The sequence below is a fragment of the Nycticebus coucang genome, chromosome X (genome assembly GCF_027406575.1).
Source record: "Nycticebus coucang isolate mNycCou1 chromosome X, mNycCou1.pri, whole genome shotgun sequence".
NCBI lineage: Eukaryota > Metazoa > Chordata > Mammalia > Primates > Lorisidae > Nycticebus > Nycticebus coucang.
This window is the reverse complement of record NC_069804.1, coordinates 78099208-78125405: the sequence shown is the minus strand read 5'-3', so window position 1 is coordinate 78125405 and position 26198 is coordinate 78099208. Positions and strand designations below refer to the sequence as shown.

Below are 26198 nucleotides of genomic sequence, written 5' to 3'. Positions count from 1 at the left end.
CACAAAAACAGAGACATAGACACTTGGAATCGAATTGAAAACCAAGAAATGAAACTAACATCTTACAACCACCTAATCTTTGATAAACCAAACAAGAACTTACCTTGGGGGAAAGACTCCATATTCAATAAATGGTGTTGGGAGAACTGGATGTCTACATGTAAAAGACTGAAACTGGACCCACACCTTTCCCCACTCACAAAAATTGATTCAAGATGGAGAAAGGACTTAAATTTAAGGCATGAAACAATAAAAATCCTCAAAGAAAGCATAGGAAAAACACTGGAAGATATTGGCCTGGGGGAAGACTTCAGGAAGAAGACTGCCATGGCAATTGCAACAACAACAAAAATAAACAAATTGGACTTCATTAAACTGAAAAGCTTCTGTACAGCTAAGGACACAATAACCAAAGCAAAGAGACAACCTACACAATGGGAAAGGATATTTGCATATTTTCAATCAGACAAAAGCTTGATAACCAGGATTTATAGAGAACTCAAATTAATCCACATGAAAAAAGCCAACAATCCCTTATATCAATGGGCAAGAGACATGAATAGAACTTTCTCTAAAGATGACAGACGAATGGCTAACAAACACATGAAAAAATGTTCATCATCTCTATATATTAGAGAAATGCAAATCAAAACAACCCTGAGATATCATCTAACCCCAGTGAGAATGGCCCACATCACAAAATCTCAAAACTGTAGATGCTGGCGTGGATGTGGAGAGAAGGGAACACTTTTACACTGCTGGTGGGACTGCAAACTAGTACAACCTTTCTGGAAGGAAATATGGAGAAAACTCAAAGCACTCAAGCTAGACCTCCCATTTGATCCTGCAATCCCATTACTGGGCATCTACCCAGAAGGAAAAAAATCCTTTTATCATAAGGACACTTGTACTAGACTGTTTATTGCAGCTCAATTTACAATCGCCAAAATGTGGAAACAGCCTAAATGCCCACCAACCCAGGAATGGATTAACAAGCTGTGGTATATATATACCATGGAATACTATTCAGCCGTTAAAAAAAATGGAGACTTTACACCCTTCGTATTAACCTGGATGGAAGTGGAAGACATTATTCTTAGTAAAGCATCACAAGAATGGAGAAGCATGAATCCTATGTACTCAATCTTGATATGAGGACAATTAATGACAATTAAGGTTATGGCGGGGGGAAGCAGAAAGAGGGATGGAGGAAGGAGGGTGGGGCCTTAGTGTTTGTCACACTTTATGGGGGCAAGACATGATTGTAAGAGGGACTTTACCTAACAATTGCAATCAGTGTAACTGGCTTATTGTACCCTCAATGAATCCCCAACAATAAAAAAAAAAAAATTGATTCAAGATGGATAAAGGTCTTAAATTTAAGTCATGAAATGATAAAAATCCTCAAAGAAAGAATAGGAAAAACACTGGAAGATATTGGCCTGGAAAAGACTTTATGAAGAAGACTGCCATGGAAAATGCAACCACAACAAAAATAAACAGACGGGACTTAATTAAACTGAAAAGTTTCTGTAGAGCTAAGAAGACAATAACCAAAGCAAATAGACAACCTACACAATGGGAAAGGCTATTTGCATATTTTGAATCAGACAAAAGCTTGATAACTAGGCTCTATAGAGAACTCAAATTAATCCACATGAAAAAAGGCCAACAATCCCATGTACCAATGGGCAAGAGACATGAATAGAACCTTCTCTAAAGAAGACAGATGAATGGCTAAGAAACATATGAAAAATGCTCATTGTCCCTAATTATTAGAGAAATGTAAACCAAAACCACCCTGAGATATATCATCTGACCCCAGCGAATATGGCCCACATCACAAAATCTCAAAACTGCAGATGCTGGCATAGATGTGGAGAGAAAGGAACACTTCTACACTACTGGTGGGACTGCAAACTAATACAACCTTTTTGGAAGGAAGTATGGAGAAACCTCAAAGAACTCAAGGTAGACCTCCCATTTGATCCTGCAATCCCATTACTGGGCATCTACCCAGAAGGAAAAAAATCCTTTTATCATAAGGACACTTGCATTAGACTGTTTATTGCAGTTCAATTTACAATCACCAAAATGTTGGAGCAGCCTAAATGCCCACTAACCCAAGAATGGATTAACAAGCTGTGGTATATGTATACCATGGGATACTATTCAGCCGTTAAAAAAAAAATGGAGACTTTACAGCCTTTGTATTAACCTGGATGTAAGTGGAACACATTATTCTTAGTAAAGCATCACAAGAATAAAGAAGCATGAATCCTATGTATTAAATTTTGATATGAGGACAATTAATGACCTAGTATATGGTGTGGGGAGGGGTAAGGGGAGATCAGAGACAGAGAAGGAAGGGTTGGGGAAAGGAAGAGTAGAGAGAGGAAAGGAGGAAGGGAGTGCAGTCTCAGTGTGTGACACACCTTTTCGGGGCAAGACACAATCGTAAGAGGGACTTTACCTACTAATACAATCAGTGTAATCTGATTTCTTGTACGCTCAATGAATTCCCAACAATTAAAAAAAAAAGTCCCTGGGCGGCACCTGTGGCTCAAGGAGTAGGGCGCCAGTCCCATATGCCAGAGGTGGCGAGTTCAAACCCAGCCCTGGCCAAAAACCAGAAAAAAAAGAAAAAAAAAAGAGTCCCTAAAAGTCTTTTAAGATGCTGCAAAGTGGGAAAACCAACAACCACCTATGAATCCATCAGTAGATCAGAAACTGCACAAAATCCCTGAAAGACTGAAAATGGATATCAAACTAACATTAACTAATTATATCTATATATGTATCTACCTATCTATCTATATATATATCTATATATATATATATGAGAAAACTGCTGTAAAAAGCTGACACCAACTCTAGAAGTACTAAGGACTTGAAGGTGGTGGATTCAGAAAACAGGAGGAAGCCGGGAACAGTGATCAAGTTAACTGCTTGTGGTACCAGAGAAGGAGTATGCCAGTGGACTAGGAGTCAGTGATGTGGCAGGAATAAGTTCAAACACACAAATAAAAATAAATAGGATAAAACTCCCTGTTAAAACAGACCATAAGATTGGGTATAAATGAATGAATACATAAATTAATTAATGAAATCAAGTTGTGTAGTTTCTTTCTTTCTTTTTTTTTTTTTGTAGAGACAGAGTCTCACTGTACCGCCCTCGGGTAGAGGGCTGTGGCGTCACACGGCTCACAGCAACCTCTAACTCTTGGGCTTACGCGATTCTCTTGCCTCAGCCTCCCAAAAGTTGTGTAGTTTCTATTAAGATAAAGGGTACAAAAAGAAATACCAGGCAAGGGCTAACAAAGAGAAAGTAGGTGAAAATAATAATTAGACAAAATAAATTCCTCTAAGAAGATATATGTCATGACACTTTATGAAGTTAGCAACAGAGCTTTAAAATATATAAAGTACAAAGAAATACAAAAAGAAATGGACAAATCCTTGGTCAAATCATGAGAAAATAAGGTATTAAGTAAATACCAAGAAATAACATGAGGATCTGAGTAATACAATTAACAAACTTGCCTAATAGGTATAAATTTACCCAACAGAAACAGAAAACACACACATTCATTGATCATAATACAATACATTAGAAATTAACAATACACAAAACACAGAGGTACCTTCCATATAACTCTTAGATTAGAGAGAAAATGGAAAAAGAAATATTACCCTGTTTGGAAATGAACAGTGAGAGTACTGTTTTTCAAATTTATAAGATTACATCTAAGTGGTACTCAGAGGAAATGTATAGCTTTAAATATCTTTTTAGACAAGGACAATTGAAAATAAATAAGAGACAATCAAATGGTATGCACAAATAAAAGAAAAATATGATCCTGGATGTGAGTAAGGTGCCAGATCTAAATACCAATTTATAGAAAATAAAGAAGAAGAGAGAAAAATGAAATTCAGACCATGGGAAATTCTACAAGACAATTTGATTTCTTCAATAAATAAATTCTAGGGAATTCACAGGTAAGGAGAGATTGGAGAAGATAGGTATAGATTAAAAGAGATTTATTAGCCAGGTTTGGTGGTGCATACCTGCTGTCCTAGCTATTCTGGAGGTTGAAACAGGAGGACCACTTAAGCATAGAGTTTGAGAACAGTCTGGGTGTTAAAGCAAGACCCCATTTTGATCAATCAATAACAAAGATTTTTCTTTTCTGAGACTGAGTCTCATTTTGTCGCCCTTGGTAGAGTGCCGTGACGTCACAGCAACCTCAAACTCTTACGGCTTACCTGATTCTCTTGCCTCACCCTCCCAAGTAGCTGGGACTACAGGTACCCATCACAATTCCCAGCTATTTTTAGAGATAAGGTCTCACTCTGGCTCAGGCTGGTCTCAAACTCATGAGCTCAGTCAATCCACCCATCTTGGCTTCCCTGACTGCTAGGATTACAGGTGTGAGCCACTGCACCTGGCCCAATCGATAAAAAAGATTTTAAAAACTGGGCAGTGCCTGTAGCTCAAAGGAGTAGGGCGCCGACCCCATTTGCCAGAGGTCGCAGGTTCAAACCCAGCCCAGGCCAAAGACTGCAAAAAAAAAAAAAAGATTTTAAAAACTTACAAAGCAGGGCGGCGCCTGTGGCTCAGTCGGTAAGGCGCCAGCCCCATATACCGAGGGTGGTGGGTTCAAACCCGGCCCCGGCCGAACTGCAACCAAAAAATAGCTGGGCGTTGTGGCGGGCGCCTGTAGTCCCAGCTACTCGGGAGGCTAAGGCAAGAGAATCGCTTAAGCCCAGGAGTTGGAGGTTGCTGTGAGCTGTGTGATGCCACAGCACTCTACCAAGGGCCATAAAGTGCGACTCTGTCTCTACAAAATAAAAAAAAAAAACTTACAAAGCAGTAACAATGTATGGACCTTGTTTAGATCCCAATCAAAATAAATAAAATCTATGAGACGATTAGAAATTTGAACACTGACTAGATATTTGATTTTATTAAGGCATTACTATTATTTTTTAGGTGATTATATTTTAAAAGAGTTATTTTTTTTTACAAATGCAAATTAAAAAAAAAAACTACAGCTAGGATTTGTCTCAAAATAATATAGATGAAACGAGATTGGTCATAAATTAGTCCTTGTTGAAACTGCATGACAGGTATATGGAGGGGGTTCATTATACCATCCTGATCTCTTTTGTATGTGTTTGAAATTCTTTAGGAAAAATAAAAGGCTCGGCACCCGTAGTACACTGGTTACAGTGCCAGCCAAATACACCAAAGATGGCGGGTTTGAACCTGGCCTGAGCCAGCTAACCAACAATGACAACTGCAACAAAACACAGCTGGGCATTGTGGCAGGCATCTGTAGTCCCAGCTGTATGGGAGGCTGAGGCAGGATAATCACTGGAGCCAAAAACTTTGAGGTCACTGTGAGCTGTGACATCACAGCACTCTACCGAGGGTGACAAAGTGAGACTCTGTCTCCAAAAAAAAGAAAGAAAGAGAGAGAAGTAAACTCAGATTTCAACCTCAGAAGTAATAAAAACAATATACAACAAATAACCTAGGAAGAAGTCATTAATGGAAAGTAAAAATATAAAATAAAACAGTAGAGTTAATCAACAACTCTGCCAAAGATAGAAAACATACATAAACAACATAAAGGAGAGATATAAATACAGGTATAGACTGGATTAAAAATAGAAACCAATGGGCGGCGCCTGTGGCTCAGCGGGTAGGGCGCCGGTCCCATATGCCGGAGGTGGCGGGTTCAAACCCAGCCCCAGCCAAAAAAAAAAAAAAATAGAAACCAAATCTATTTGCAGTATTATATCGATAAATTTGATAATCTAGACAAAATAATGTTCTAAGAAAAAACAAAAAAACCCAAATTGGCTCAAGATGTGTAGAAAATATAGTCTTTAAGAAACTTGTAGATAACAGGAAGTCAGAGTGATTCGAAGCTTAAAAAAGATTTGATATGCTGTTGCTGGGTTTGAAGATGGACAGGATAGAGCGGCACACATGGAAAGAGTGACTAGAAACTGAGAGCACCTCTAGATGACAGCCAGAAAAGAAATATGGAGGTGAGGAAGCCAGGGCCTAGAGAAGTTAAATTATTTGTTCCTGGTCATCTGTCTAGAACTGCATTGGACATCTAAAAATATGCTTCATAACAGTCAACCACATCTGAGGCTCTGATCGGCGCCCGCCTGGACCTCCGTAAGAGCTGAGCCACAACCCTCACACGCCGGGTCTCCACATGCCTTGACCAGGAACTCCGGGAACCACACAACCCCGCGTCCTCCCTCCTGTACCCTCCCTGCCTCCACACCGGTCCGCTCGTCTGGCCAGGGACTCTGGTAGCCGTGTGCCCTCTGGAGCCCTCCCTGCCTCTGCACGGAGCCGTTCTCCCAGCCAGAGACTACTGGAGCCTTGGGCCCTCTGTGCCAAAGTCACTGGACGCCAGGCACCCCCAGAACCGTATACACCACCCCGGGCCCTGTTGCTGGATCCAAGGATGTCACACTCCAGAGCTGATCCCACAACCAGAACTCCCTGGCTGGGGCAGCCCCAGAGGAGCTACCCAGGGTCACTCCCTACAAAGATCCAGCAACAATAGAGGGATCCCGCTGGAGTCTAACCTTGGAGAGACACCACACCAACTCTGAGGACAGCCAGAGGCAACGGTGAAAAACAATCATGAGGCGAAATCAACGGAAAAACTCTGGCAATAGGAATAATCAGAGTAGATCAACTTCCCCAAGGAACAATGGGGCAGACACAGCACAAGATCCCATGCACAAATAGCTGAGATGTCAGAAATCAAATTCAGAATCTGGATAGCAAATAAGATTGAATTAGAATTCCAAGCAGTAACCCAAAAGATGTCTCAAGAATTCAACGAATTCAAAGACCAAATGACCAAGGATTTTGACACATTGAGACAAGCAGTTGCAGCCCTCAAAGATCTGAGAAATACAGTAGAATCCCTCAGTAACAGAATGGACCAAGCAGAAGAAAGGATTTCTGACATTGAAGACAAAGTTTTCAAACGCTCCTGAACTCTCAAAGAGAAAGAAATAGAGGGCAAAAACAGATCACTCTCTCAGAGAGCTCTGGGATAATTCGAAGAAAACCAATATTCTTCTTATAGAAATCCCCGAAAGTGACGAAGTGGCTTCACAAGGCAGGTGTCTTCTCCATGAGATTATGAAAGAGAACTTTCCAGACATGCCAAGAGATTCTGAAATTCAGGTAGCAGATGGTTTCAGAACTCCAGCATGACTCAACCCGAATAAGACATCCCCCAGACACATCATAATCAATTTCACTAAAGTTAATATGAAGGAGAAAATTCTGAAAACAGCCAGACGAATAAAAACCATTACCTACAAGGGGAAGAATATTAGAATAACTGAAGAAATCTCTGCTGAAACCTTTCAAGCTAGAAGAGGATGGTCATTGACTTTTAATCTCTAAAACAAAATAACATTCAACCCAGGATCCTGTACCCAGCTAAAATGAGTTTCATTTATGACATTCACATGTTGAATGTTTGCCATAACTAAACCAGCGCTCCAGGATATTCTCAGACCTATCCACCATAAAGACCAGCGTAATTCTCCACCACAAAAGTAAACCTATGCAGAAAATTTTGATCAAATTCCAACTTTCACAGTCGCAAAAGGATTAAAAATGTCCACCAGACTCTCAAAATGCTTATCAATACTCTCAATTAATGAGAATGGTTTAAACTGTCCTCTAAAGAGGCACAGGTTGGCTGACTGGATACAAAAACTCAAGCCAGATATCTGCTGCATAAAGAATCTCATCTTACATTAAAAGACAAATATAGACTCAAGGTGAAGGGATGGTCATATATACTACAGGCAAATGGAAAGCAGAAAAAGCAGGCATTGCAATCCTATTCGCAGATATAATAGGCTTTAAACCAACCAAAATAAGGAAGGATAAGTATGCACACCTCATATTTGTTAAAGGTAATACTTAATATGAGATTTCAATTATTAATATTTATGCACCCAACCATAACGCACCTCAATTTATAAGAGAAACTCTAACAGACATGAGCAACTTGATTTCCTCCAGTTCCATAGTAGTTGGAGATTTTATCACGCCTTTAGCAGTGCTGGATAGATCATTAAAAAGAAGCTAAGCAAAGAAATCTTAGATTTAAACTCAACCATTCAACATCTGGACTTAACAGACATCTACAGAACATTTCATCCCAACAAAACTGAATACACATTCTTCTCATCAGCCCATGGAACATACTCCAAAATTGACCACATCCTAGGCCACAAATCTAACCTCAGCAAATTAAAAAAAATAGAAATTATTCCTTGCATCTTCTCAGACAATCATGGAATAAACGTTGAACTCAATAACAACAGGAATCTGCATACCCATACAAAAACATGGTAGCTAAACAACCTTATGCTGAAGGACAGATGGGTTATAGACGAGATTAAGAAGGAAATCACCAAATTTTTGGAACAAAACAACAATGAAAACACGAATTATCAGAACCTCTGGGATACTGCAAAGGCAGTCCTAAGAGGGAAATTTATAGCACTGCAAGCCTTCCTCAAGAAAACGGAAAGAGAGGAAGTTAATAACTTAATGGGACATCTCAAGCAACTGGAGAAAGAAGAGCATTCCAACCCCAAACCCAGCAGAAGAAAAGAAATAACCAAAATCAGAGAAGAATTAAATGAAATTGAAAAAAAAAAGAATTATACAACAGATCAATAAATCCAAAAGTTGGTTTTTTGAAAAGATCAATAAAATAGATAAACCTTTGGCCAACCTAACCAGGAAAAAAAAGAGTAAAATCTCTAATTTCATCAATCAGAAATGATAAAGATGAAGTAACAACAGACCCCTTAGAAATTCAAAAAATCCTTAACGAATATTACAAGAAACTTTACTCTCAGAAATATGAAAATCTGAAAGAAATCGACCAATACCTGGAAGTACGCCACCTACCAAGACTTAGCCAGAACGAAGTGGAAATGTTGAACAGGCCTATATCAAGTTCTGAAATAGCATCAACTATATAAAATCTCGCTATAAAGAAAAGCCCAGGACCAGATGGCTTTACGTCAGAATTCTACCAAACCTTTAAAGAACTAGCACCTATATTACTAAACCTCTCCCAAAATATAGAAAAAGAAGGAATACTACCCAACACATTCTATGAAGCAAACATAACCTTGATCCCTAAATCAGGGAAAGACCCAATAAGAAAAGAATACTATAGATCAAAATCACAAATGAATATTGATACAAAAATACTAAGTAAGATCCTAACAAACAGAATCCAACAATACATCAAAAAAATTATACACCATGACCAAGTCCGATTTATCCCAGGGTCTCAAGGCTGGTTCAATATACGTAAATCTATAAATGTAATTCAGCACATAAACAAACTAAAAAATAAAGACCATATGATTCTCTCAATTGATGCAGAAAAAGCTTTTGATAATATCCAGCATCCCTTCATGATCAGAACACTTAAGAAAATTGGTATAGAAGGACATTTCTTAAACTAATAGAGGCCATCTACAGCAAACCCACTGTCAATATCATATTGAATGGAGTTAAATTGAAATCATTTCCACTTATATCAGGTAACAGGCAAGGTTGCCCATTGTTTCCATTGCTCTTTAACATTGTAATGGAATTTTTAGCCATTGCAATTAGGGAAGAAAAGGCAATAAAGGGTATCCAAACAGGGTCAGAAGAGATCAAACTTTCACTCTTCGCAGATGATATGATTGTATATCTGGAAAACACCAGGGATTCTACTACAAAACTTTTAGAAGTGATCAAGGAATACAGCAATGTCTCAGGCTACAAAATCCACACCCATAAATCTGTAGCCTTTATATATACCAACAATAGCCAAGCAGAAAAAACAGTCAAGGACTCTATTCCTTTCACAGTAATGCCAAAGAAGATGAAATATTTGGGAGTTTACCTAACAAAGGACGTGAAAGATCTCTATAAAGAGAACTATGAAACTTTAAGAAAAGAAATAGCTGAAGGTGTTAACTAATGGAAAAACATACCATGCTCGTGGCTAGGAGAATCAACATTGTTCAAATGTCTATACCACCCAATGCAATATATAATTTTAATGCAATTCCTATTAAAGCTCCATTGTCATATTTTAAAGATCTTGAGAAAATAATACTTCGGTTTATATGAAATCAGAAAAAAACTCAAATAGCCAAAACATTACTCAGAAATAAAAACAAAGCAGGAGGAATCACGCTACCAGACCACAGACTGTACTATAAATCGATAGTGATCAAAACAGCATGGTACTGGCAGAAAAATAGAGAAGTAGATGTCTGGAACAGAATAGAGAACCAAGAGATGAATCCAGCTACTTACCGTTATTTGATCTTTGACAAGCCAATTAAAAACATTCAGTGGGGAAAAGATTCCCTATTTAACAAATGGTGCTGGGTAAACTGGCTGGTGATCTGTAAAAGACTGAAACTGGACCCACACCTTTCACCATTAACTAAGATAGACTCTCACTGGATAAAAGATCTAAACTTAAGACATGATTGAAGAAAGCGCAGGGAAAACTCTTGAAGGAATCAGCCTGGGTGAATATTTTATGAGGAGGACTCCCCAGGCAATTGAAGCAGTATCAAAAATACACTACTGGGACCTGATCAAACTAAAAAGCTTCTGCACAGCCAAGAACATAGTAAGTAAAGCAAGCAGACAGCCCTCAGAATGGGAGAAAATATTTGCAGGTTATACCTCCAATAAAGGTCTAATAACCAGAATCCACAGAGAACTCAAACGTATTAGCAAGAAAAGAACAAGTGATCCCATCTCAGGGTGGGTAAAGGACTTGAAGAGAAACTTCTCTAAAGTAGACAGATGCATGATCTACAAACACATGAAAAAAAGCTCATCTTCCTTAATCATCAGAGAAATGCAAATCAAAACTACTTTGAGATATCACCTAACCCCAGTAAGTAGCACAGATAACAAAATCCCAAAACCAGAGATGTTGGTGTGGATGTGGAGAAAAGGGGACACTTCTACACTGCTGGTGGGAATGCACACTAATACGTTCCTTTTGGAAGGATGTTTGGAGAATACTTAGAGATATAAAAACAGACCTGCCATTCGATCTTATAATTCCTTTACTAGGTATATACCCAGAAGACCAAAAATCACAATATAACAAAGACATCTGTACCAGAATGTTTACTGCAGCCCAATTCATAATTGCTAAGTCGTAGAAGAAGCCCAAGTGCCCATCGACCCATGAATAGACTAGCAAATTGTGGTACATGTATACCATGGAATATTATGCAGCCTTAAAGAAAGATGGAGAATTTACCTCTTTCACGTTTACATGGATGGAGCTGGAACATATTCTTCTTAGCAAAGTATCTCAGGAATGGAAGAAGTATCCAATGTACTCACCCCTACTATGAAGCTAATTTATAGCTTTCATATGAAGGCTATAACCCAACTATAGCACAAAAATATGGGGAAAGGGCCGAGGGACGGGAAGGGAGGGGGGAGGGTAGGGTGGAGGGAGGGTACTAGGTAGGGCCACACCTACGGTGCATCTTAAACCTACTAAATGCAGAATACAAATGTCTACATACAATAACTAAGAAAATGCCATGAAGTCTACATTGAAAAGTTTGATGAGAATATTTCATATTGTATATGAAACCAGCACATTATACCCCTTGATTGCACTAATGTACACAGCTATGATTTAACAATAAAAATAAATAAATAAATAAAAGAAACTTGTAAATATAATTCTCATGTTATATAAACTATACAAAAGCATAGAAAAAAATCGAAACCTTCTCAACACATTTTATATAGTTAGGAAAATCTTCAAATCACAACTCAACAAGGAGAGCACACATACAAGTAATATTTATAGGCCACTCTTTCATATAACAAATTTTTAAAAGTCCTAAATTGAAAACTAACACATTAAATCCAGAAGTGTACAGAAACAATAATTTATCATGGTAAATTCAGAAAATGATAGAACATTAATTTTTACAATTCACTCTATCTAAAGGTTAAAGGTGGGAAAACTACATGATCATTTCATTACCAATGAATGCTAAAATTCAACATTAACTCATTTTACAGATAAATAATTCTTAGCTGGATGTGGCAGTACACACTGATAGTCCCAGCTATTCAAGAAGCTGAGAGGGGAAGATTGCTGGAGCCTGGGAGTTTGTGTCCTGCCTGGGCAACATATCAAGATCCTATCTCTGTTTTTTTTTTTTTTTTTTAGTAATTCTTTGTAAACTAGGAATAAAAGGTCACTTCCTTAACTTAACAAAGGATATCTGTCAGAAATGGCACAATAGATAGTTAAAAGTGAAATACTAGTAAATTTCTAGTTAGTCTAAAAAAGGAAAAAAAAGATAAAAGATAAAAAAAATGAATGAGGTATAAATGTTGGTAAGGAAGAAGTCAAAGTGTCTACTTGAAAATAATGTTAAAACCCACCTAGAAAATCCATGAAACTCAACTGACAATGAGAAACTAAGAAAGTCCTTCAGCAAGGTGGTGAAATAATAAGATCAAAATTTAGAAACTAATACTTTTCCTACACAGGAATAGAAAACAGAAAAGGAGAAATTCAAAACACCAAAAAAATTTGTTTTAAAAATTCAGAAACAACCCTAACAAGATATGTGTTATAAGAATTATATTCAGGGGGTGGTGCCTGTGGCTCAGTGAGTAGGGCACCGGCCCCATATACCGAGAGTGGCAGCTTTGAAGCCAGCCCCAGCCAAACTGCAACAAAAAATAGCCAGGTATTGTGGCGGGTGCTTGTAGTACCAGTTAGTCAGGAGGCTGAGGCAAGAGAATTGCCTAAGCCCAAGAACTGGAGATTGCTGTGAGCTGTGATGCCATAGCACTTTACCGAGGGCACAAAGTCTCAAAAAAAAAAAATTATATTTAGGCGAGGCATGGTGGCTTAAACCTAAAATCCTGGCACTCTGGTAGACTTAGGCAGGTAGATTGCTTGAGCTTAGGAGTTTGAGACCAGTCTGAGTAAGAGTGAGATCCTGTCTCTACTAAAAATCGGAAAAATTATCCAGGCATTAGAGCCAGTGCTGGTATTCCCAGTTACTCAGGAGACTGAGGCAGGAAGATTGTTTGAATTTGTTATGAGCTAGGCTGATGCCATGGCACTCTAGCCTGGGGTAATAAGTGAGACTGTCTCAAGTAAAAAAAAATAATTAAGAAACTACAAATATTACTTAAAGACACAAGATGTTTTATGGGAGGCCAAAGGAGGAGGATCCCTTGAGCTCAGGAATTCGAGACCAGCCTAAGCAAGAGGGAGACCCCTTCTTTCCTAGAAACAGAAACATTAGTCAGACATTGTGGCAAGCACCTGTAGTCCCAGCTACTTGGGAGAGTAAAACAGGAGAACTGTTTTAGGGCAGGAGTCTGAGGTTGCTGTACATGGCACTCTAGCCTGACAACATGGCACTAGCTTGAGTAACAGAATGAGACTCTGACTCAAAAAAAAAAAAAAAGTTCTGATGTATTTCTGGAGATCTAGAAAGTCTTGTACATGTGCAGTGCACATGCTCAGGAAAGGCTTAAAAAGCCTAAAATCTAGCATACCAGGCTGACTTCAGACCTTGCTCAAGGCATGCTCACATACCAACACAAAGCCCAAGGCAAAAGTTGGAAGAGGTTCAAGGCATACACAGATATCTAGGACCAATCATTAGCTAACCATTAAATTAACTGAGCAAGCACTTTTGTGATCACAAACTAACAGGGAATACAGAGTTTACAGAATTAGTTACTAAACAAATAAACAAGCGAGGTTTATTCTAGGAATACAAGGTTGACTTAAAATTCAAAAATCAATTAATACAATATATGGTATCAATAAAGAACAAAAATAATATGATCATGTTGATAGGTGATGAAAAAGCATTTTGACAAATACTCATTCATGATAAAAAAAAAAAAAAAAGGGCAGCGCCTGTGGCTCAAGGAGTAGGGCGCCGGTCCCATATGCCAGAGGTGGCAGGTTCAAACCTAGCCCCGGCCAAAAACCAAAAAAAAAAAAAACACTTGGTTGGGCACAGTGGCTCAGGCCTAGAATCCTAGCACTCTGGGAGGCCAAGGAAAGTGGATTATCTGAGCTCAGGAACTCGAGACCAGCCTGATCAAGAGTGAGATCCCATCTCCAATAAAAATAGAAAAACTAGCTGGGCATTGCTACAGGTGCCTGTAGTCCCAGCTACTCAGAAGGCTGAGGCAAGAAGATTGCTCAAGCCCTAGAGCAGTGGTTCTCAACCTTCCTAATGCCACAGCCCTTTAATAATAGTTCCTGTGGGTCACGACCCACAGGTTGAGAACCGCTGCCCTACAGTTTGAGGTTGCTGTGAGCTTTGATGATGTCACGACACTCTACCCAGGGCGACAGAGTGAGACTCTGTCTCAAAAGAAAAAAAAAAAAAAAACACTCAACAAACTAGGTATAAAAGGGAACTGCTTCAATCTGGTAGGAGCATCTATGAAAAAAGCCATGCTTAACATCATACTTAACAGTAAAAGACTGAATGTTTTTCTCCCATGATTAGGAATAAGATAACAATATTCATTGTCACTTCTATTCAACATTGTACTGGAGGTTCTAGCCAGGATAATTAGGCAAGAAAAAGACTAAGGGTGGGCGGCGCCTGTGGCTCAGTGAGTAGGGCGCCGGCCCCATATGCCGAGGGTGGTGGGTTCAAACCCAGCCCCCAGCCAAACTGCAACAAAAAAATAGCCGGGCATTGTGGCGGGCGCCTGTAGTCCCAGCTGCTCCGGAGGCTGAGGCAAGAGAATCACGTAAACCCAAGAGTTAGAGGTTGCTGTGAGCCGTGTGACGCCACAGCACTCTAACCCAGGGCGGTACAGTGAGACTCTGTCTCTACAAAAAAAAAAAAAAAAAAAAAGAAAAAGACTAAGGGAATAAGGCCATCCAGACTGGAAAGAAAGAAGTAAATGTATGTCTATTCACAGATGACATGATCTTATATACAGAAACCCTAAAGAATCTATTAAAACTAATAAGTTCTATAAGGTGCAGATACAAGATCAATATATAAAACTCAATAAACAATTTGGAAAAGAAATTAAGAAATCAATTTCACTTATAGTAGCATTGAAAAGAACAAAATTCTGGGTGGCACCTATGGCTCAAGGAGTAGGGCGCCGGCCCTATATACCGGAGGTAGCGGGTTCAAACCCAGCCCCGGCCAAAAACTGCAAAATAAATAAAAGAAAAGAATAAAATATTTAGAAATACATTTATCAAAAGAAGTATAAATTTTACTTACATTCTGAAAATTAAAAAAAATTTGAAAGATTTTAAAGAAAACTTAAATTTAAAAACAGACATTTGATGTTCATACACTGAAAGACTTAATATTGTTAAGAGGGAGGGCCCAGGAGTTGAAGGTTACAGTGAGCTATAATGGCACCATGGCACTTTAGCCTAAAGAAAAAAAGAAAAGATGGCAATACTTCCCAAATGGATCTACAGAATCCCTATGAAAATCCCAACTGGCTTTTTTTGCTGAAATTAATAATCTGAACCAAACATTCATATGAAAATGAAAGGGACCCAGAATAGCCAATACAATCTTGAAAAAAAACTAAGTGGGAAGCCTTGCACTTCCCAATTTCAATAATTACCACAAAGCTATAGTAATCAAGACAGTATGGTTCTGGCATAAGGATAGAATAAGGATATAGTCAAAGGAAGAGAGAGTCCAATGGTTTTTTGTTTGTTTGTTTGTTTTTTTGAGACAGAGTCACCCTGGATAGAGTATGTGGTGTCATCATAGCTCACTGCAACCTCAAACCCTGGGCTCAAGTGAACCTCTTGCCTCAGATTCCCAAGTAGCTGGGAGTATAGGTACCTGCCACGATACCTGGGTAATTTTTCTATTTTGAGACGAAATCTTGCTCTTATTTAGACTGGTCTCAAACTCCTGAGCTCAGATAATCCTCCTGTCTTAGCCTCCCAGACTGCTAAGATTATAGGCATAAGCCACCACACCTGCCCAATTGCTTCTTTATAAGGATACCAAAACAATTCAATGGACAAAGAATAGTCTTTTCAATAAATGACATTGGGATACTGGATATCCACATGCAAATGAATGAAAAAGGACCAGTATTTCATAACATATACAAAAATTAACTCAAAATGTGTCAAAGACCTAAATGTAATAATGAATGGACATTTTCCCAGAGAAGATATGCAAATTGTCAATGAGTACATGAGATGATGTTCAACATCATTAACCATCAGCGAAATATAAATGAAAATCATAATGAGATACCACTTCACATTAACCAGGATGGCTATAATTAAAAACACACAACAGGACTGGGTGCACTCTGGGAGGCCGAGGTGGGTGGATTGCCTGAGCTCATGAGTTTGAGAGCAGCCTAAGCAAGAGTGAGATCTTGTCTCTAATAATAGAAAATAGCCAGGCACAGGCACCTGTAGTCCCAGCTACTTGGGAGGCTGAGGCCAAGAGAATCGCTTAAGCCCAAGAGTTTGTGGTTGCTGGGAGCTATGATGTCATGGCACTCTACCAAAGGGGACAAGGTGAGACTCTGTCTCAAAAAACAAAACAATAAATAAAGACATAATAACCAATGAAAATAAGAAGAAATTAGAGCCCTTATATATTGTTGGTAAGAACAGAAAATGATGTAGTTGCTTCAAAAAACAGTCTGGCTGTTCCTCAACAATTAAACATAGTTATAATATGACTCAAAAAATTCCACTCTTAGGTATATACTGAAGAGAAATGAAAACATATGTAGCAGTACCATTTTTTTTTTTTTTTTTGTGGTTTTTGGCTGGGGCTGAGTTTGAACCCGCCACCTCCAGCATATGGGACCGGCGCCTTACTCCTTGAGCCACAGGCGCCGCCCAGTACCATTTTTTTTTAAGAGACAGAGTCTCACTTTGTCACCCTTGGTAGAGTGCCATAGCGTCGCAGCTCACAGCAACCTCCAGTTCTTGGGCTTAGGCGATTCTCTTGCCTCAGCCTCCCAAGTAGCTGGGACTACAGGCACCTGCTACAATGTCAGGCTATTTTTTTAGTGCAGTTTGGCTGGGGCTGGGTTTGAACCCACCACCCTTGGTATATGGGACCTACTCACTAAGCCATGGGTACCGCCCAACAGCATCATTCTTAATAACCCCAAATGGAAGTAACTCAAATGACCATCAATGGATGAATGGATAAATAAAATCACGTTATCCCCATACAATGGAAGATTACTTGGCAATCAAATGGAATGACGTATTGGTACATGCTACAAAATGTACTAACCTTGAACACATTATGCTATATGAAAGAAGTCAGTTACAAAAGACCACACATTACATAATTCCATTTATATGAAATGCTCAGAATAGAAAAATCTATAGAGTCAGAAAGAGGGTCAGTTATTACTCAAGGTGGGGAATGGAGAACATATGCTGGGGGGAACTAAGGAATGATTGCTAACAGGTCCAAGTTTCTTTTGAGGTGATGAAAATATTCTAAAATTTTTTGGGGTGATGGCTTTACAAACTCATGAATGTATTAAAAATCAATGAATTTACACTTCAAAAGGGTGAATGTTATTTTAATTATTTCTTAATTTACAAAAAAAGTTAGAGTTGGGCGGCGCCTGTGCCTCAGTGAGTAGGGCGCCGGCCCCATATGCCGAGGGTGGCGGGTTCAAGCCCAGCCCCGGCCAAACTGCAACAAAAAAATAGCCGGGCGTTATGGTGGGCGCCTGTAGTCCCAGCTACTCGGGAGGCTGAGGCAAGAGAATCGCTGAAGCCCAGGAGTTGGAGGTTGCTGTGAGCCGTGTGACGCCACGGCACTCTACCCGAGGGCAGTACAGTGAGACTCTGTCTCTACAAAAAAAAAAAAAAAAAAAAGTTAGAGTTACCATATGACTCAGCAATTCCACTCCTGGGTATTATCTAGAAGAAATTATAAAAATCTGTACACACAAAAACTTAAACAGGGCAGGGGCAGTGGCTCATAACTTAACCCTAACACCTTGGGAGGCTGAGGCAGGAAGAATTGCTTGAGGCCAGGAGTTCAAGACCAACCTGGGCAATAATGAGATCTCATCTCTATAAAAAAATTTAAAAATTAGGCTCAGCGCCCATAGCTCAGTGGCTATGGAGCTGGCCACATACACCGGGGCTGGCAGGTTTGAACCCAGCCCAGGCCTGTTAAACAACAATGACATCTACAACAATAAAAAATAGCCAGGCACTGTGGCGGGCGCCTGTAGTCCCAGCTACTTGGGAAGCTGAGGCAGCAGAATAGCTTAAGCCCAAGGGTTTGAGGTTGCTGTGAGCTGAGACGCCATAGCAATCTACTGAGGGTCACATGGTGAGACTCCATCTCAAAAAAAATTTGTTGAAGTTAGCCAACTGTCATCCTGTAGTGTTAGCTACTCAGGAGGCTGAGGCAAAAGGATAACCTGAGCCCAAGAGTTTGAGATTGCAGTGAGCTAAGATAATGCTAAGGCACTCTGGCCAGAGTGAGATCCTGTCTCAAAAAAATAAATCAATCAATAAATAAATAAACCTTGTACATGGAAGTTCATAGAGCAGTATTCATCATAGCCAAAATTGGAGACAACTGATGAATAGACAAATAAAATGTGGTCTATCCATACAATGGAATATTATTCAGTAATAAAAAGGAACAAAGGACTGATATGCTACAACATATATACACCTTGAAAATCTTATGCTAAGCTGGTCACATATGATCACATATTGCATGACTACACTTATGTGAAATGTAGGTTGGTAGTTTATCTAGGGCTAAGGAAGGGGGTAGAAATGAGGAGTGACTACTAATAGATATGAAGATTTTTTCTGGGGTGATGAAATGCTCTAAAATTAAAATGTGGTGACAGTTATACAGCTCTGTGAAGATACTAAAATCCACAGGAATGTACAGTCTAAATGGGCAAATTTTATAGTATGTGAATTATATCTCAATATGGCTATTAAATAAAACAACTTGGAACTGAACATTCAAAAGAAGATAAAGAAAGTGGGCAGTGCCCGTGGCTCAGTGGGTAGGGTGCCAGCCCCATATACCAAGGGTGGCGAGTACGAACCTGGTCCCAGCAAAACTGCAACAAAAAAATCACAGGGTGTTCTTGGCAGGTGCCTGTAGTCCCAGCTACTCAGGAGGCTGAGGGAAGAGAACCGCCTAAGCCCAGGAGTTGGAGGTTGCTGTGAGCTGTGATGCCACAACACTCTACCAAAGGCAATAAAATGAGACTCTGTCTTTAAAAAAAAAACAAAAACAAAAAAACACGGTGGTGTGGCGCCTGTGGCTCAAAGGAGTAGGGCGCCGGCCCCATGTGCTGGAGGTGGTGGGTTCAAACCCAGCCCCGGCCAAAAACCGCAGGGGAAAAAAAAAAAGAAGAAGGTAAAGAAAGTATAAAAACTTTTAAACATACTATCAAAAAAGCTAAATAACAAGTGTAATATAGAACAAAAAAGGACATGTTTTAAATGTAGAAAAAATAAGGAAGAAATAGGTCTCTCTATACCAACAGTATAACGATGATAAATGACAGAGGTAAAATCCTCAATTACTATTTTTCCTTCTTCCTTCTCTATTCCCAAGAGAGAACTGAAAGTCAACTCTTTTAATAAGAGTTCAAACATCTTGGAACAGATGAATTATAGCCAAAGGAAATGGGAATAATTTCAAACAAGACTGCTGAAGCCATGTCAATGGTATTTGAGGAATCATGGAGAAAGATGTTCCAGAAGACTGGACAGAAGGGTAAAAGTTAATCTATAAATTACAGACTAGTGTGTTTGATATAAGTCTAGATTATTACAGGTACAGCTTGTTAGAACCAATAAATGGACAAATAAGCAATAAAAGTCAGCTTGAATCACTAAGAAAAAGTCAGTTTAGGCTAATCCTCATTTCTTTTTGTACTGCTACTAAGCTGGTAGCTACGAGAAATACAGTATATACAATACATCCAGACTTGGCTAAGTGTTTGATGAAATCTTTAATGAGGTCCTTAAGAAAAAATTGAGAAACAGGAGCTAGATATTAATTTTTGTTAAATTAATAATCACTTGAAGGGGGCGGCGCCTGTGGCTCAAGGAGTAGGGCACCGGTCCCATATGCCGGAGGTGGCAGGTTCAAACCTAGCCCCAGCCAAAAACCAAAAAAAATAAAAAATAAAAAATAATAATCACTTGAAGGACCATTCCCAAAGCATGCAGATTACCAGGTCACTATCATGCTAGAAGGTTTCCTTTTTTGTTAAAAAAAAAAAAAAAGCCCAGCTACTTTTTGTTGCAATTGTGATTGTTGTTTAACTGGCCCGGGTGAGGTTCGAACCTGCCACCCTAGGTGTATGTGTCTGGCACTGTAACCACTGTGCTATAGGTGCAGAGCCAGAGAGGAAGGTTTCTAATAGCGTACACCAAAGGGTTCTTCTAGCCTTAGGAGCTTCATCACTTAAATCCAGCAACTTGAAAGAAGATGAGGTTTATATGTGACAACATCTGAAGGGATGGAGAATACTTAAAATGACAGAATCAGGACATTGATTTTATTTTATTTTATTTTTTTGAGACAAAGTCTCACTTTGTCACCCTCAGTAGAGTGCTATGATGTCACAGCTCACAGCAACCTCCAAGTGTTGGGCTTAAGCGATTCTCTTGCCTCAGCCTCCCACGTAGCTGGGACTACAGGCACCTGCCACAATGCCTGGCTATTTTTTTGTTGCAGTTGTCATTGTTGTTTAACAGGCCCAGGCTGGGTTAGAGCCCGCCTGCCTCGGTATATGTGGCTGGCGCCCTAACCAGTGAGCTATGGGTGCTAAGCCAAGGGCATTGATTTTAATTATAAGTAGTTGGGGATAAAACAAAAGTAAAACTTGCCTGGGTCAGATAAAATCAAACCACAAACCAGATCCAAATCTCATACCTGAATTAGAGAATGAATGCAAGGGAAAGAAAAAGATTTTCACTATTTCTGAAATTGGCCTCAAACTTGAATTGTAGTTACTGTTAAAAAGTGATTGGGGGTGGCACCTGTGGCTCAGTGAGTGGGGCAACAGCCCCATATACCGAGGGTGGCAGGTTCAAACCCGGCCCCAGCCAAACTGCAACAAAAAAATAGCCAGTGTCTATTTTTATTTATTATTTTTTGTTGTGGGAGGTGCCTGTGGTCCCAGCTACTCAAGGGCTGAGGCAAGAGAATCGCCTAAGCCCAAGAGGTTGCTGTGAGCTATGACGCCACAGCACTCTACACTCTACCAAGGGCAACAAAGTGAGACTGTCTCTAAAAACAAACAAACAAAAGAAGTGATTGGAAATATCCCAGTCAATAAACCAATAATACCAACAAGAATACTAGAAGTTTTTATCTACAATTGTGACCTTAATTACTCTCTCACCCTCTTTTAGACGATCCCCCTCAGCTTTGGTTTTCTTCTGCCTTTCCGATCCAGCCAGGTCTACAAGATGTAGCTTGGAGCGAAAACTACTATTCCTATAATAATGACAGGAAGACACAAGTGAGAATGGTCCGTAGTTTGAGAGTAGCTGAGTATAAAAGCTGATCAGCTATCAGTTCCCATTTTCTTTCAAGTCCATCAAAATGGCTCCATTGGTCACTAGTGCTCACAATCTGATGTCTGATGATTTGTCAAGTCAATTGAAGAAGCAGCTTAATATTCAACCTTAATAGAACTAATATTAAAAATATTTACTCTTTAAATCTTAACTTACTTGTCACTTTTCTTTCTTTGTTCTATAGAGATTGTAAAGATGGCATGAGATCGGGATGACTGAGAATTCATAGCTGTGGAGGCCACAGTCCTACAGTTGTTGCCCTGCTCCAAACAGGAAACAGTATCCAGGGCAACTAATACTGTCTTCTCAGTGAGTCCTACAATCTAATTCCAAGAAAGAAAAAAATTCCTTTATGATTCATACTTCAAATACTTGATGAAAAATATAGGGATTGGTGATTTAAAATAATGCTTTGATATTCCAGCAGAACCTCAATAAACAGAATCATTGTGGTAAAAAGGAACTTTTTCACTATTAAGCCTGTGAATAACAGGAAACCACGGTCTCCAATCTTCCTTAGGAACACCACAAATAAGGGTACCAGCCAATACTAGAGCTAGAAAAGATCTCTAGAGTTTAGGGTAGCAATGGCTAAGGTGCCTTCCAGGGAGCTCCAAGTGAAGGGGATCTTCTTTTTAAGATCTTTAACTATATGTAAGTTCTCCCAAGTTTTGTAGTAACAGCTGTCACTAGCCACATGTAGCTACTGAGCACTTGATATGTGGCTAGTATGCTGGAGGAACTAAATTTTAATTTTATTCAATTTTAATTAATTTAAATTTATTTATTTATTTATTTTTTTGAGACAGAGCCTCAAGCTGTCGCCCTAGGTAGAGTGCCATGGCATCACAGCTCACAGTAACCTCCAACTCCTAGGCTTAAGCAATTCTCTTGCCTCAGCCTCCCAAGTAGCTGGGACTACAGGCGCCTGCCACAACACCCGGCTATTTTTTGGTTGTAATTGTCATTGTTGTTTGGTGGGCCCAGACTGGACTAGAACCCGCCAGCTTTGGTATATGTGGCTGGCGCCTTAGCCGCTTGAGCTATAGGCGCCAAACCAATTAATTTAAATTTAAATAGTCACTTATGAGTAATGGCTACAATATTGGACTAATTAGCCTCAGAACTCTGTAAGTAATTTTAAAATATTTAATTGATATTAGCATTCCTTCAAGAAGTAACAAGGTGACAAAATTAAATATGCAGACTTCCTTTCCCAGTAGATCTCTCATCTAGATTAACAGAGGCATCACATAAAACCTGAAAGACACATAAGATATTAGCAGCCATTTATAACTACAGTGGCAAATAAAAGGGATGTTGCCAACATTTTTTAATAACATGAAATAAGAGACAAACACACCTTTATGCCTTCCTTAGGATCCTCCCGTATATTTATTTGAGGGGCTTTCTCACGAGATAGGCATAGAAGATCCAAAATTTCTTCATTATAAATCTGGTATTATTAAAAATAAAGTGGCAAATCAAGATGTTAAAAGTGGTAATCTCTGGGTAGTGGAGTCACACGTGATTTAATTTTTTTTTTCTTTTTTTTTTATAGAGACAGAGTCTCACTTTATCGCCCTCGGTGGAGTGCCGTGGCATCATGAAGCTCACAGCAACCTCCAACTCCTGGGCTTAGGTGATTCTCTTGCCTCAGTCTCTTGAGTGGCTGGGACCACAGGCATCTCCCACAACAAAAAATAATAAATAAAAATAGACACTGGCTATTTTTTTGTTGCAGTTTGGCCGGGGCCGGGTTTGAACCCGCCACCCTCGGGATATGGGGCCAGAGCCCTACCCACTGAGCCACAGGTACCACCCAAGTAATTTAAAATGTTTTTGTGACTTTTTGTATTTTAAAATTGGTTTACAATGAATACGTATTATTTTTAGAATGAAGAAAAGGCCTTTAACCCTATAAGTAATCATTTGATATGCTACAAGAATGAATTCACATATCACTTGTAACACAATTGAAACTGCTCTCTTAGAGTTTCTTAAAAATAGAACACATGTAAAATTACACAGGTACCCAAATTCAGTTCTTTGACAGTGTCATAATACCATCACATTCACCAATCTTGTTAAAATGTGAATAATGGATCCTTAGGTGGGGAGGGGATGGAGATGCAAAAAGGAAAAGTGACAACATTTCAACAGCAAGCAGAACTTTAGACACCTAGAACAGTGTTTAGCACAGAGTAAGCAGGATATTTGCTATTACTATTGGTGCCATTATTTAACATACCAATTTCCCAAGTTATTTTTATATTTGTTTACCTTGGCTGGGACTAGGTTAATCAAGAGACTCAAGAAAACTAATCTAATGCTGTTAACTTTCGCTCTTCTAATTCCATACCTCTAATACCTATTAAGATTGAGATTCAACTTCAGGATGAAGTATTCACAGACAATTTATAATAGTATGCTTAAATTGTATTAGTTTTGTTATTCTTTCTTAAAGATAACATATCACTGCTATAGAACTAGCCAGCTAGTTTCCCAGGAGCCATTAGTTCTCTAAACATGTGTTTTTGGTGTCATGAGATTAGATATAACTGGCCAGTCTACTTGCCTATTAATATATACACTAGCCATAAACTCCCACAAAGGCAGGAAATTTAATCTGTTTTATTTACTGACACATCCCAAGTACCTGATATATCCAAGTGCCTAGCATAAGGCCTGGCACACAGTAGGTTCTCAATAAATATCTGTTGAATTAACACACTCTATCATCACTTACACAGCCTAACATTTCACCTGATTTTTATAACATTCTTCACAAGGCAGCAGCATTATCTTTTAAGCATCAAAACAGTAAAGGGAAAGCAAACACTTTTCTGTGGACTCTATAGGAAATCAGTAATAGAGAAAAAACTGGAATTAAAGAATTTATATCATCTTTTTAAATGGCAATGCCAGTTCCTTTAACAATCAGATTAAGGAAACTATTTTAACACCAAGGAAAGAATTCTATGGGAGCCAGATCTAACAGCAAATAAGTTTTCTCTATTAATTTATTAAAAATGCAATTTACTAATTTGAGTCATGCCAGGAAAACATCTGAGTTGAATTTTTCTATAAAGATAATTTTGAATTCATAATAATTAAAAATAAATCACTTACCTCCAAGTAAGACACTTTCAGAGTAAATTCAAAGTCACTCCTTTTATCAATTTCTTTGAAGAGTAGTTGTATTACCCTAGGAATGACCCCAACTGTTGGCTCATTTTCTTGTTCTGCAGTGTATGCACCTCCCATCGAATAAGTTTTTCCAGACCCAGTCTGCCCATAGGCCAAGACAGTTGCATTATATCCTGGCAAAACAGAAGTCGCATGCATAGTAGTATTCAAACATTTTCATACATTCGATATACTCTTATTTCCTTCAGCAATTAATTGTAATAAAATTGAGATTGTTCTCTTAAGACAGTCTCTTAGGAATAGCAGACATAACCTTAGAATGTGTCCCCCTCTTTATAGCCCCTTAAATGATATGAAGTCAAACAATTAAAGATACAAATGAATGAAGTGAAGGTGGCCAAATCACTGAAAAAGCCATTCAAAGCTTTGTAAGTCTACTGGCTCCCTACTTCAAGCAATTCTAACTATGGTAATTAAATAAAAAATCCTAGAAGTTGAATAGAAAGAAGAGATTATGGCATATAATTCTTTGATTAAGAGTCTTCATTTTAAAAGGCAACAACATTGTTTTTTATAGTCAATGAAAATATCTACTTCCTATCTGAACTCTCAGAATACATCTGGGCCATATTATCAGGCTCCTCACAAAAGTATCATTGATGTATGATTCAAAGTGATATATATCTTTTGCTTTTATAGAGGATTGATAAAGAATCATTCATTCAAAGGTGTTCACAATAAAATTAACTGTAAAAAAGCAGGTTAAAAATAACTGTTAAGTAAAAATAAAATAAAAATATTAAAAAAATAACTGTTAAGTATATGTATAGGAATATATCAAAGAATACCAATTATTAACATTTTGATATTTATTTCTGAGTAATAGGATGATAAATGACTTTTGTTTGGGTTTTCTTTTTTTCCTCATTTGTATTTTCTAAATTATTAAACAGAATGCACTATTAAACAGTGGCTGTGTCTTTTGTTGTCACCCATTATCATTTGCAGAAAAACCCACAAAATATATTTCAGTTTCAGTTTAATTTCAGTAAAAATGCTCCTTTTTATACATCAGTTTTTATATTTTCTCTTGTCTGATAACCCAAATCACTAGTAACTTAGGCATTCTCCTTTAATGTCATAAAGTTTTGACTACAATTAGAGACAGATAAACCCTACTACAACTGTAGAGATATTTTAAAAAGAAACAACTAGACAATACATGGGCTATTCTTATTTCACTTGAATTATCATGCCGTCATGCACTGCATAATGATGTGGTCCCATAAGATTATAATGACACTGAAAAACTTTTTTTGAGACAGAGTCTCACTATGTCGCCCTCAG

At 38.5% G+C, this 26198-nt stretch overlaps 1 protein-coding gene across 1 annotated transcript in view; it reads right to left on the bottom strand.

The window, feature by feature from the left end:
- KIF4A (kinesin family member 4A) overlaps positions 1 to 26198 on the bottom strand; it is a 186884-nt gene that overhangs the window by 144064 nt on the left and 16622 nt on the right. The window contains exons 4-7 of the mRNA XM_053580928.1: positions 24834 to 25024; positions 23065 to 23157; positions 21858 to 22024; positions 21524 to 21618 (exon numbers count right to left, since the gene is read on the bottom strand). Of these exons, the coding sequence (XP_053436903.1) occupies positions 21524 to 21618; positions 21858 to 22024; positions 23065 to 23157; positions 24834 to 25024 (546 nt within the window). The remainder of the gene's footprint in view (positions 1 to 21523; positions 21619 to 21857; positions 22025 to 23064; positions 23158 to 24833; positions 25025 to 26198) is intronic.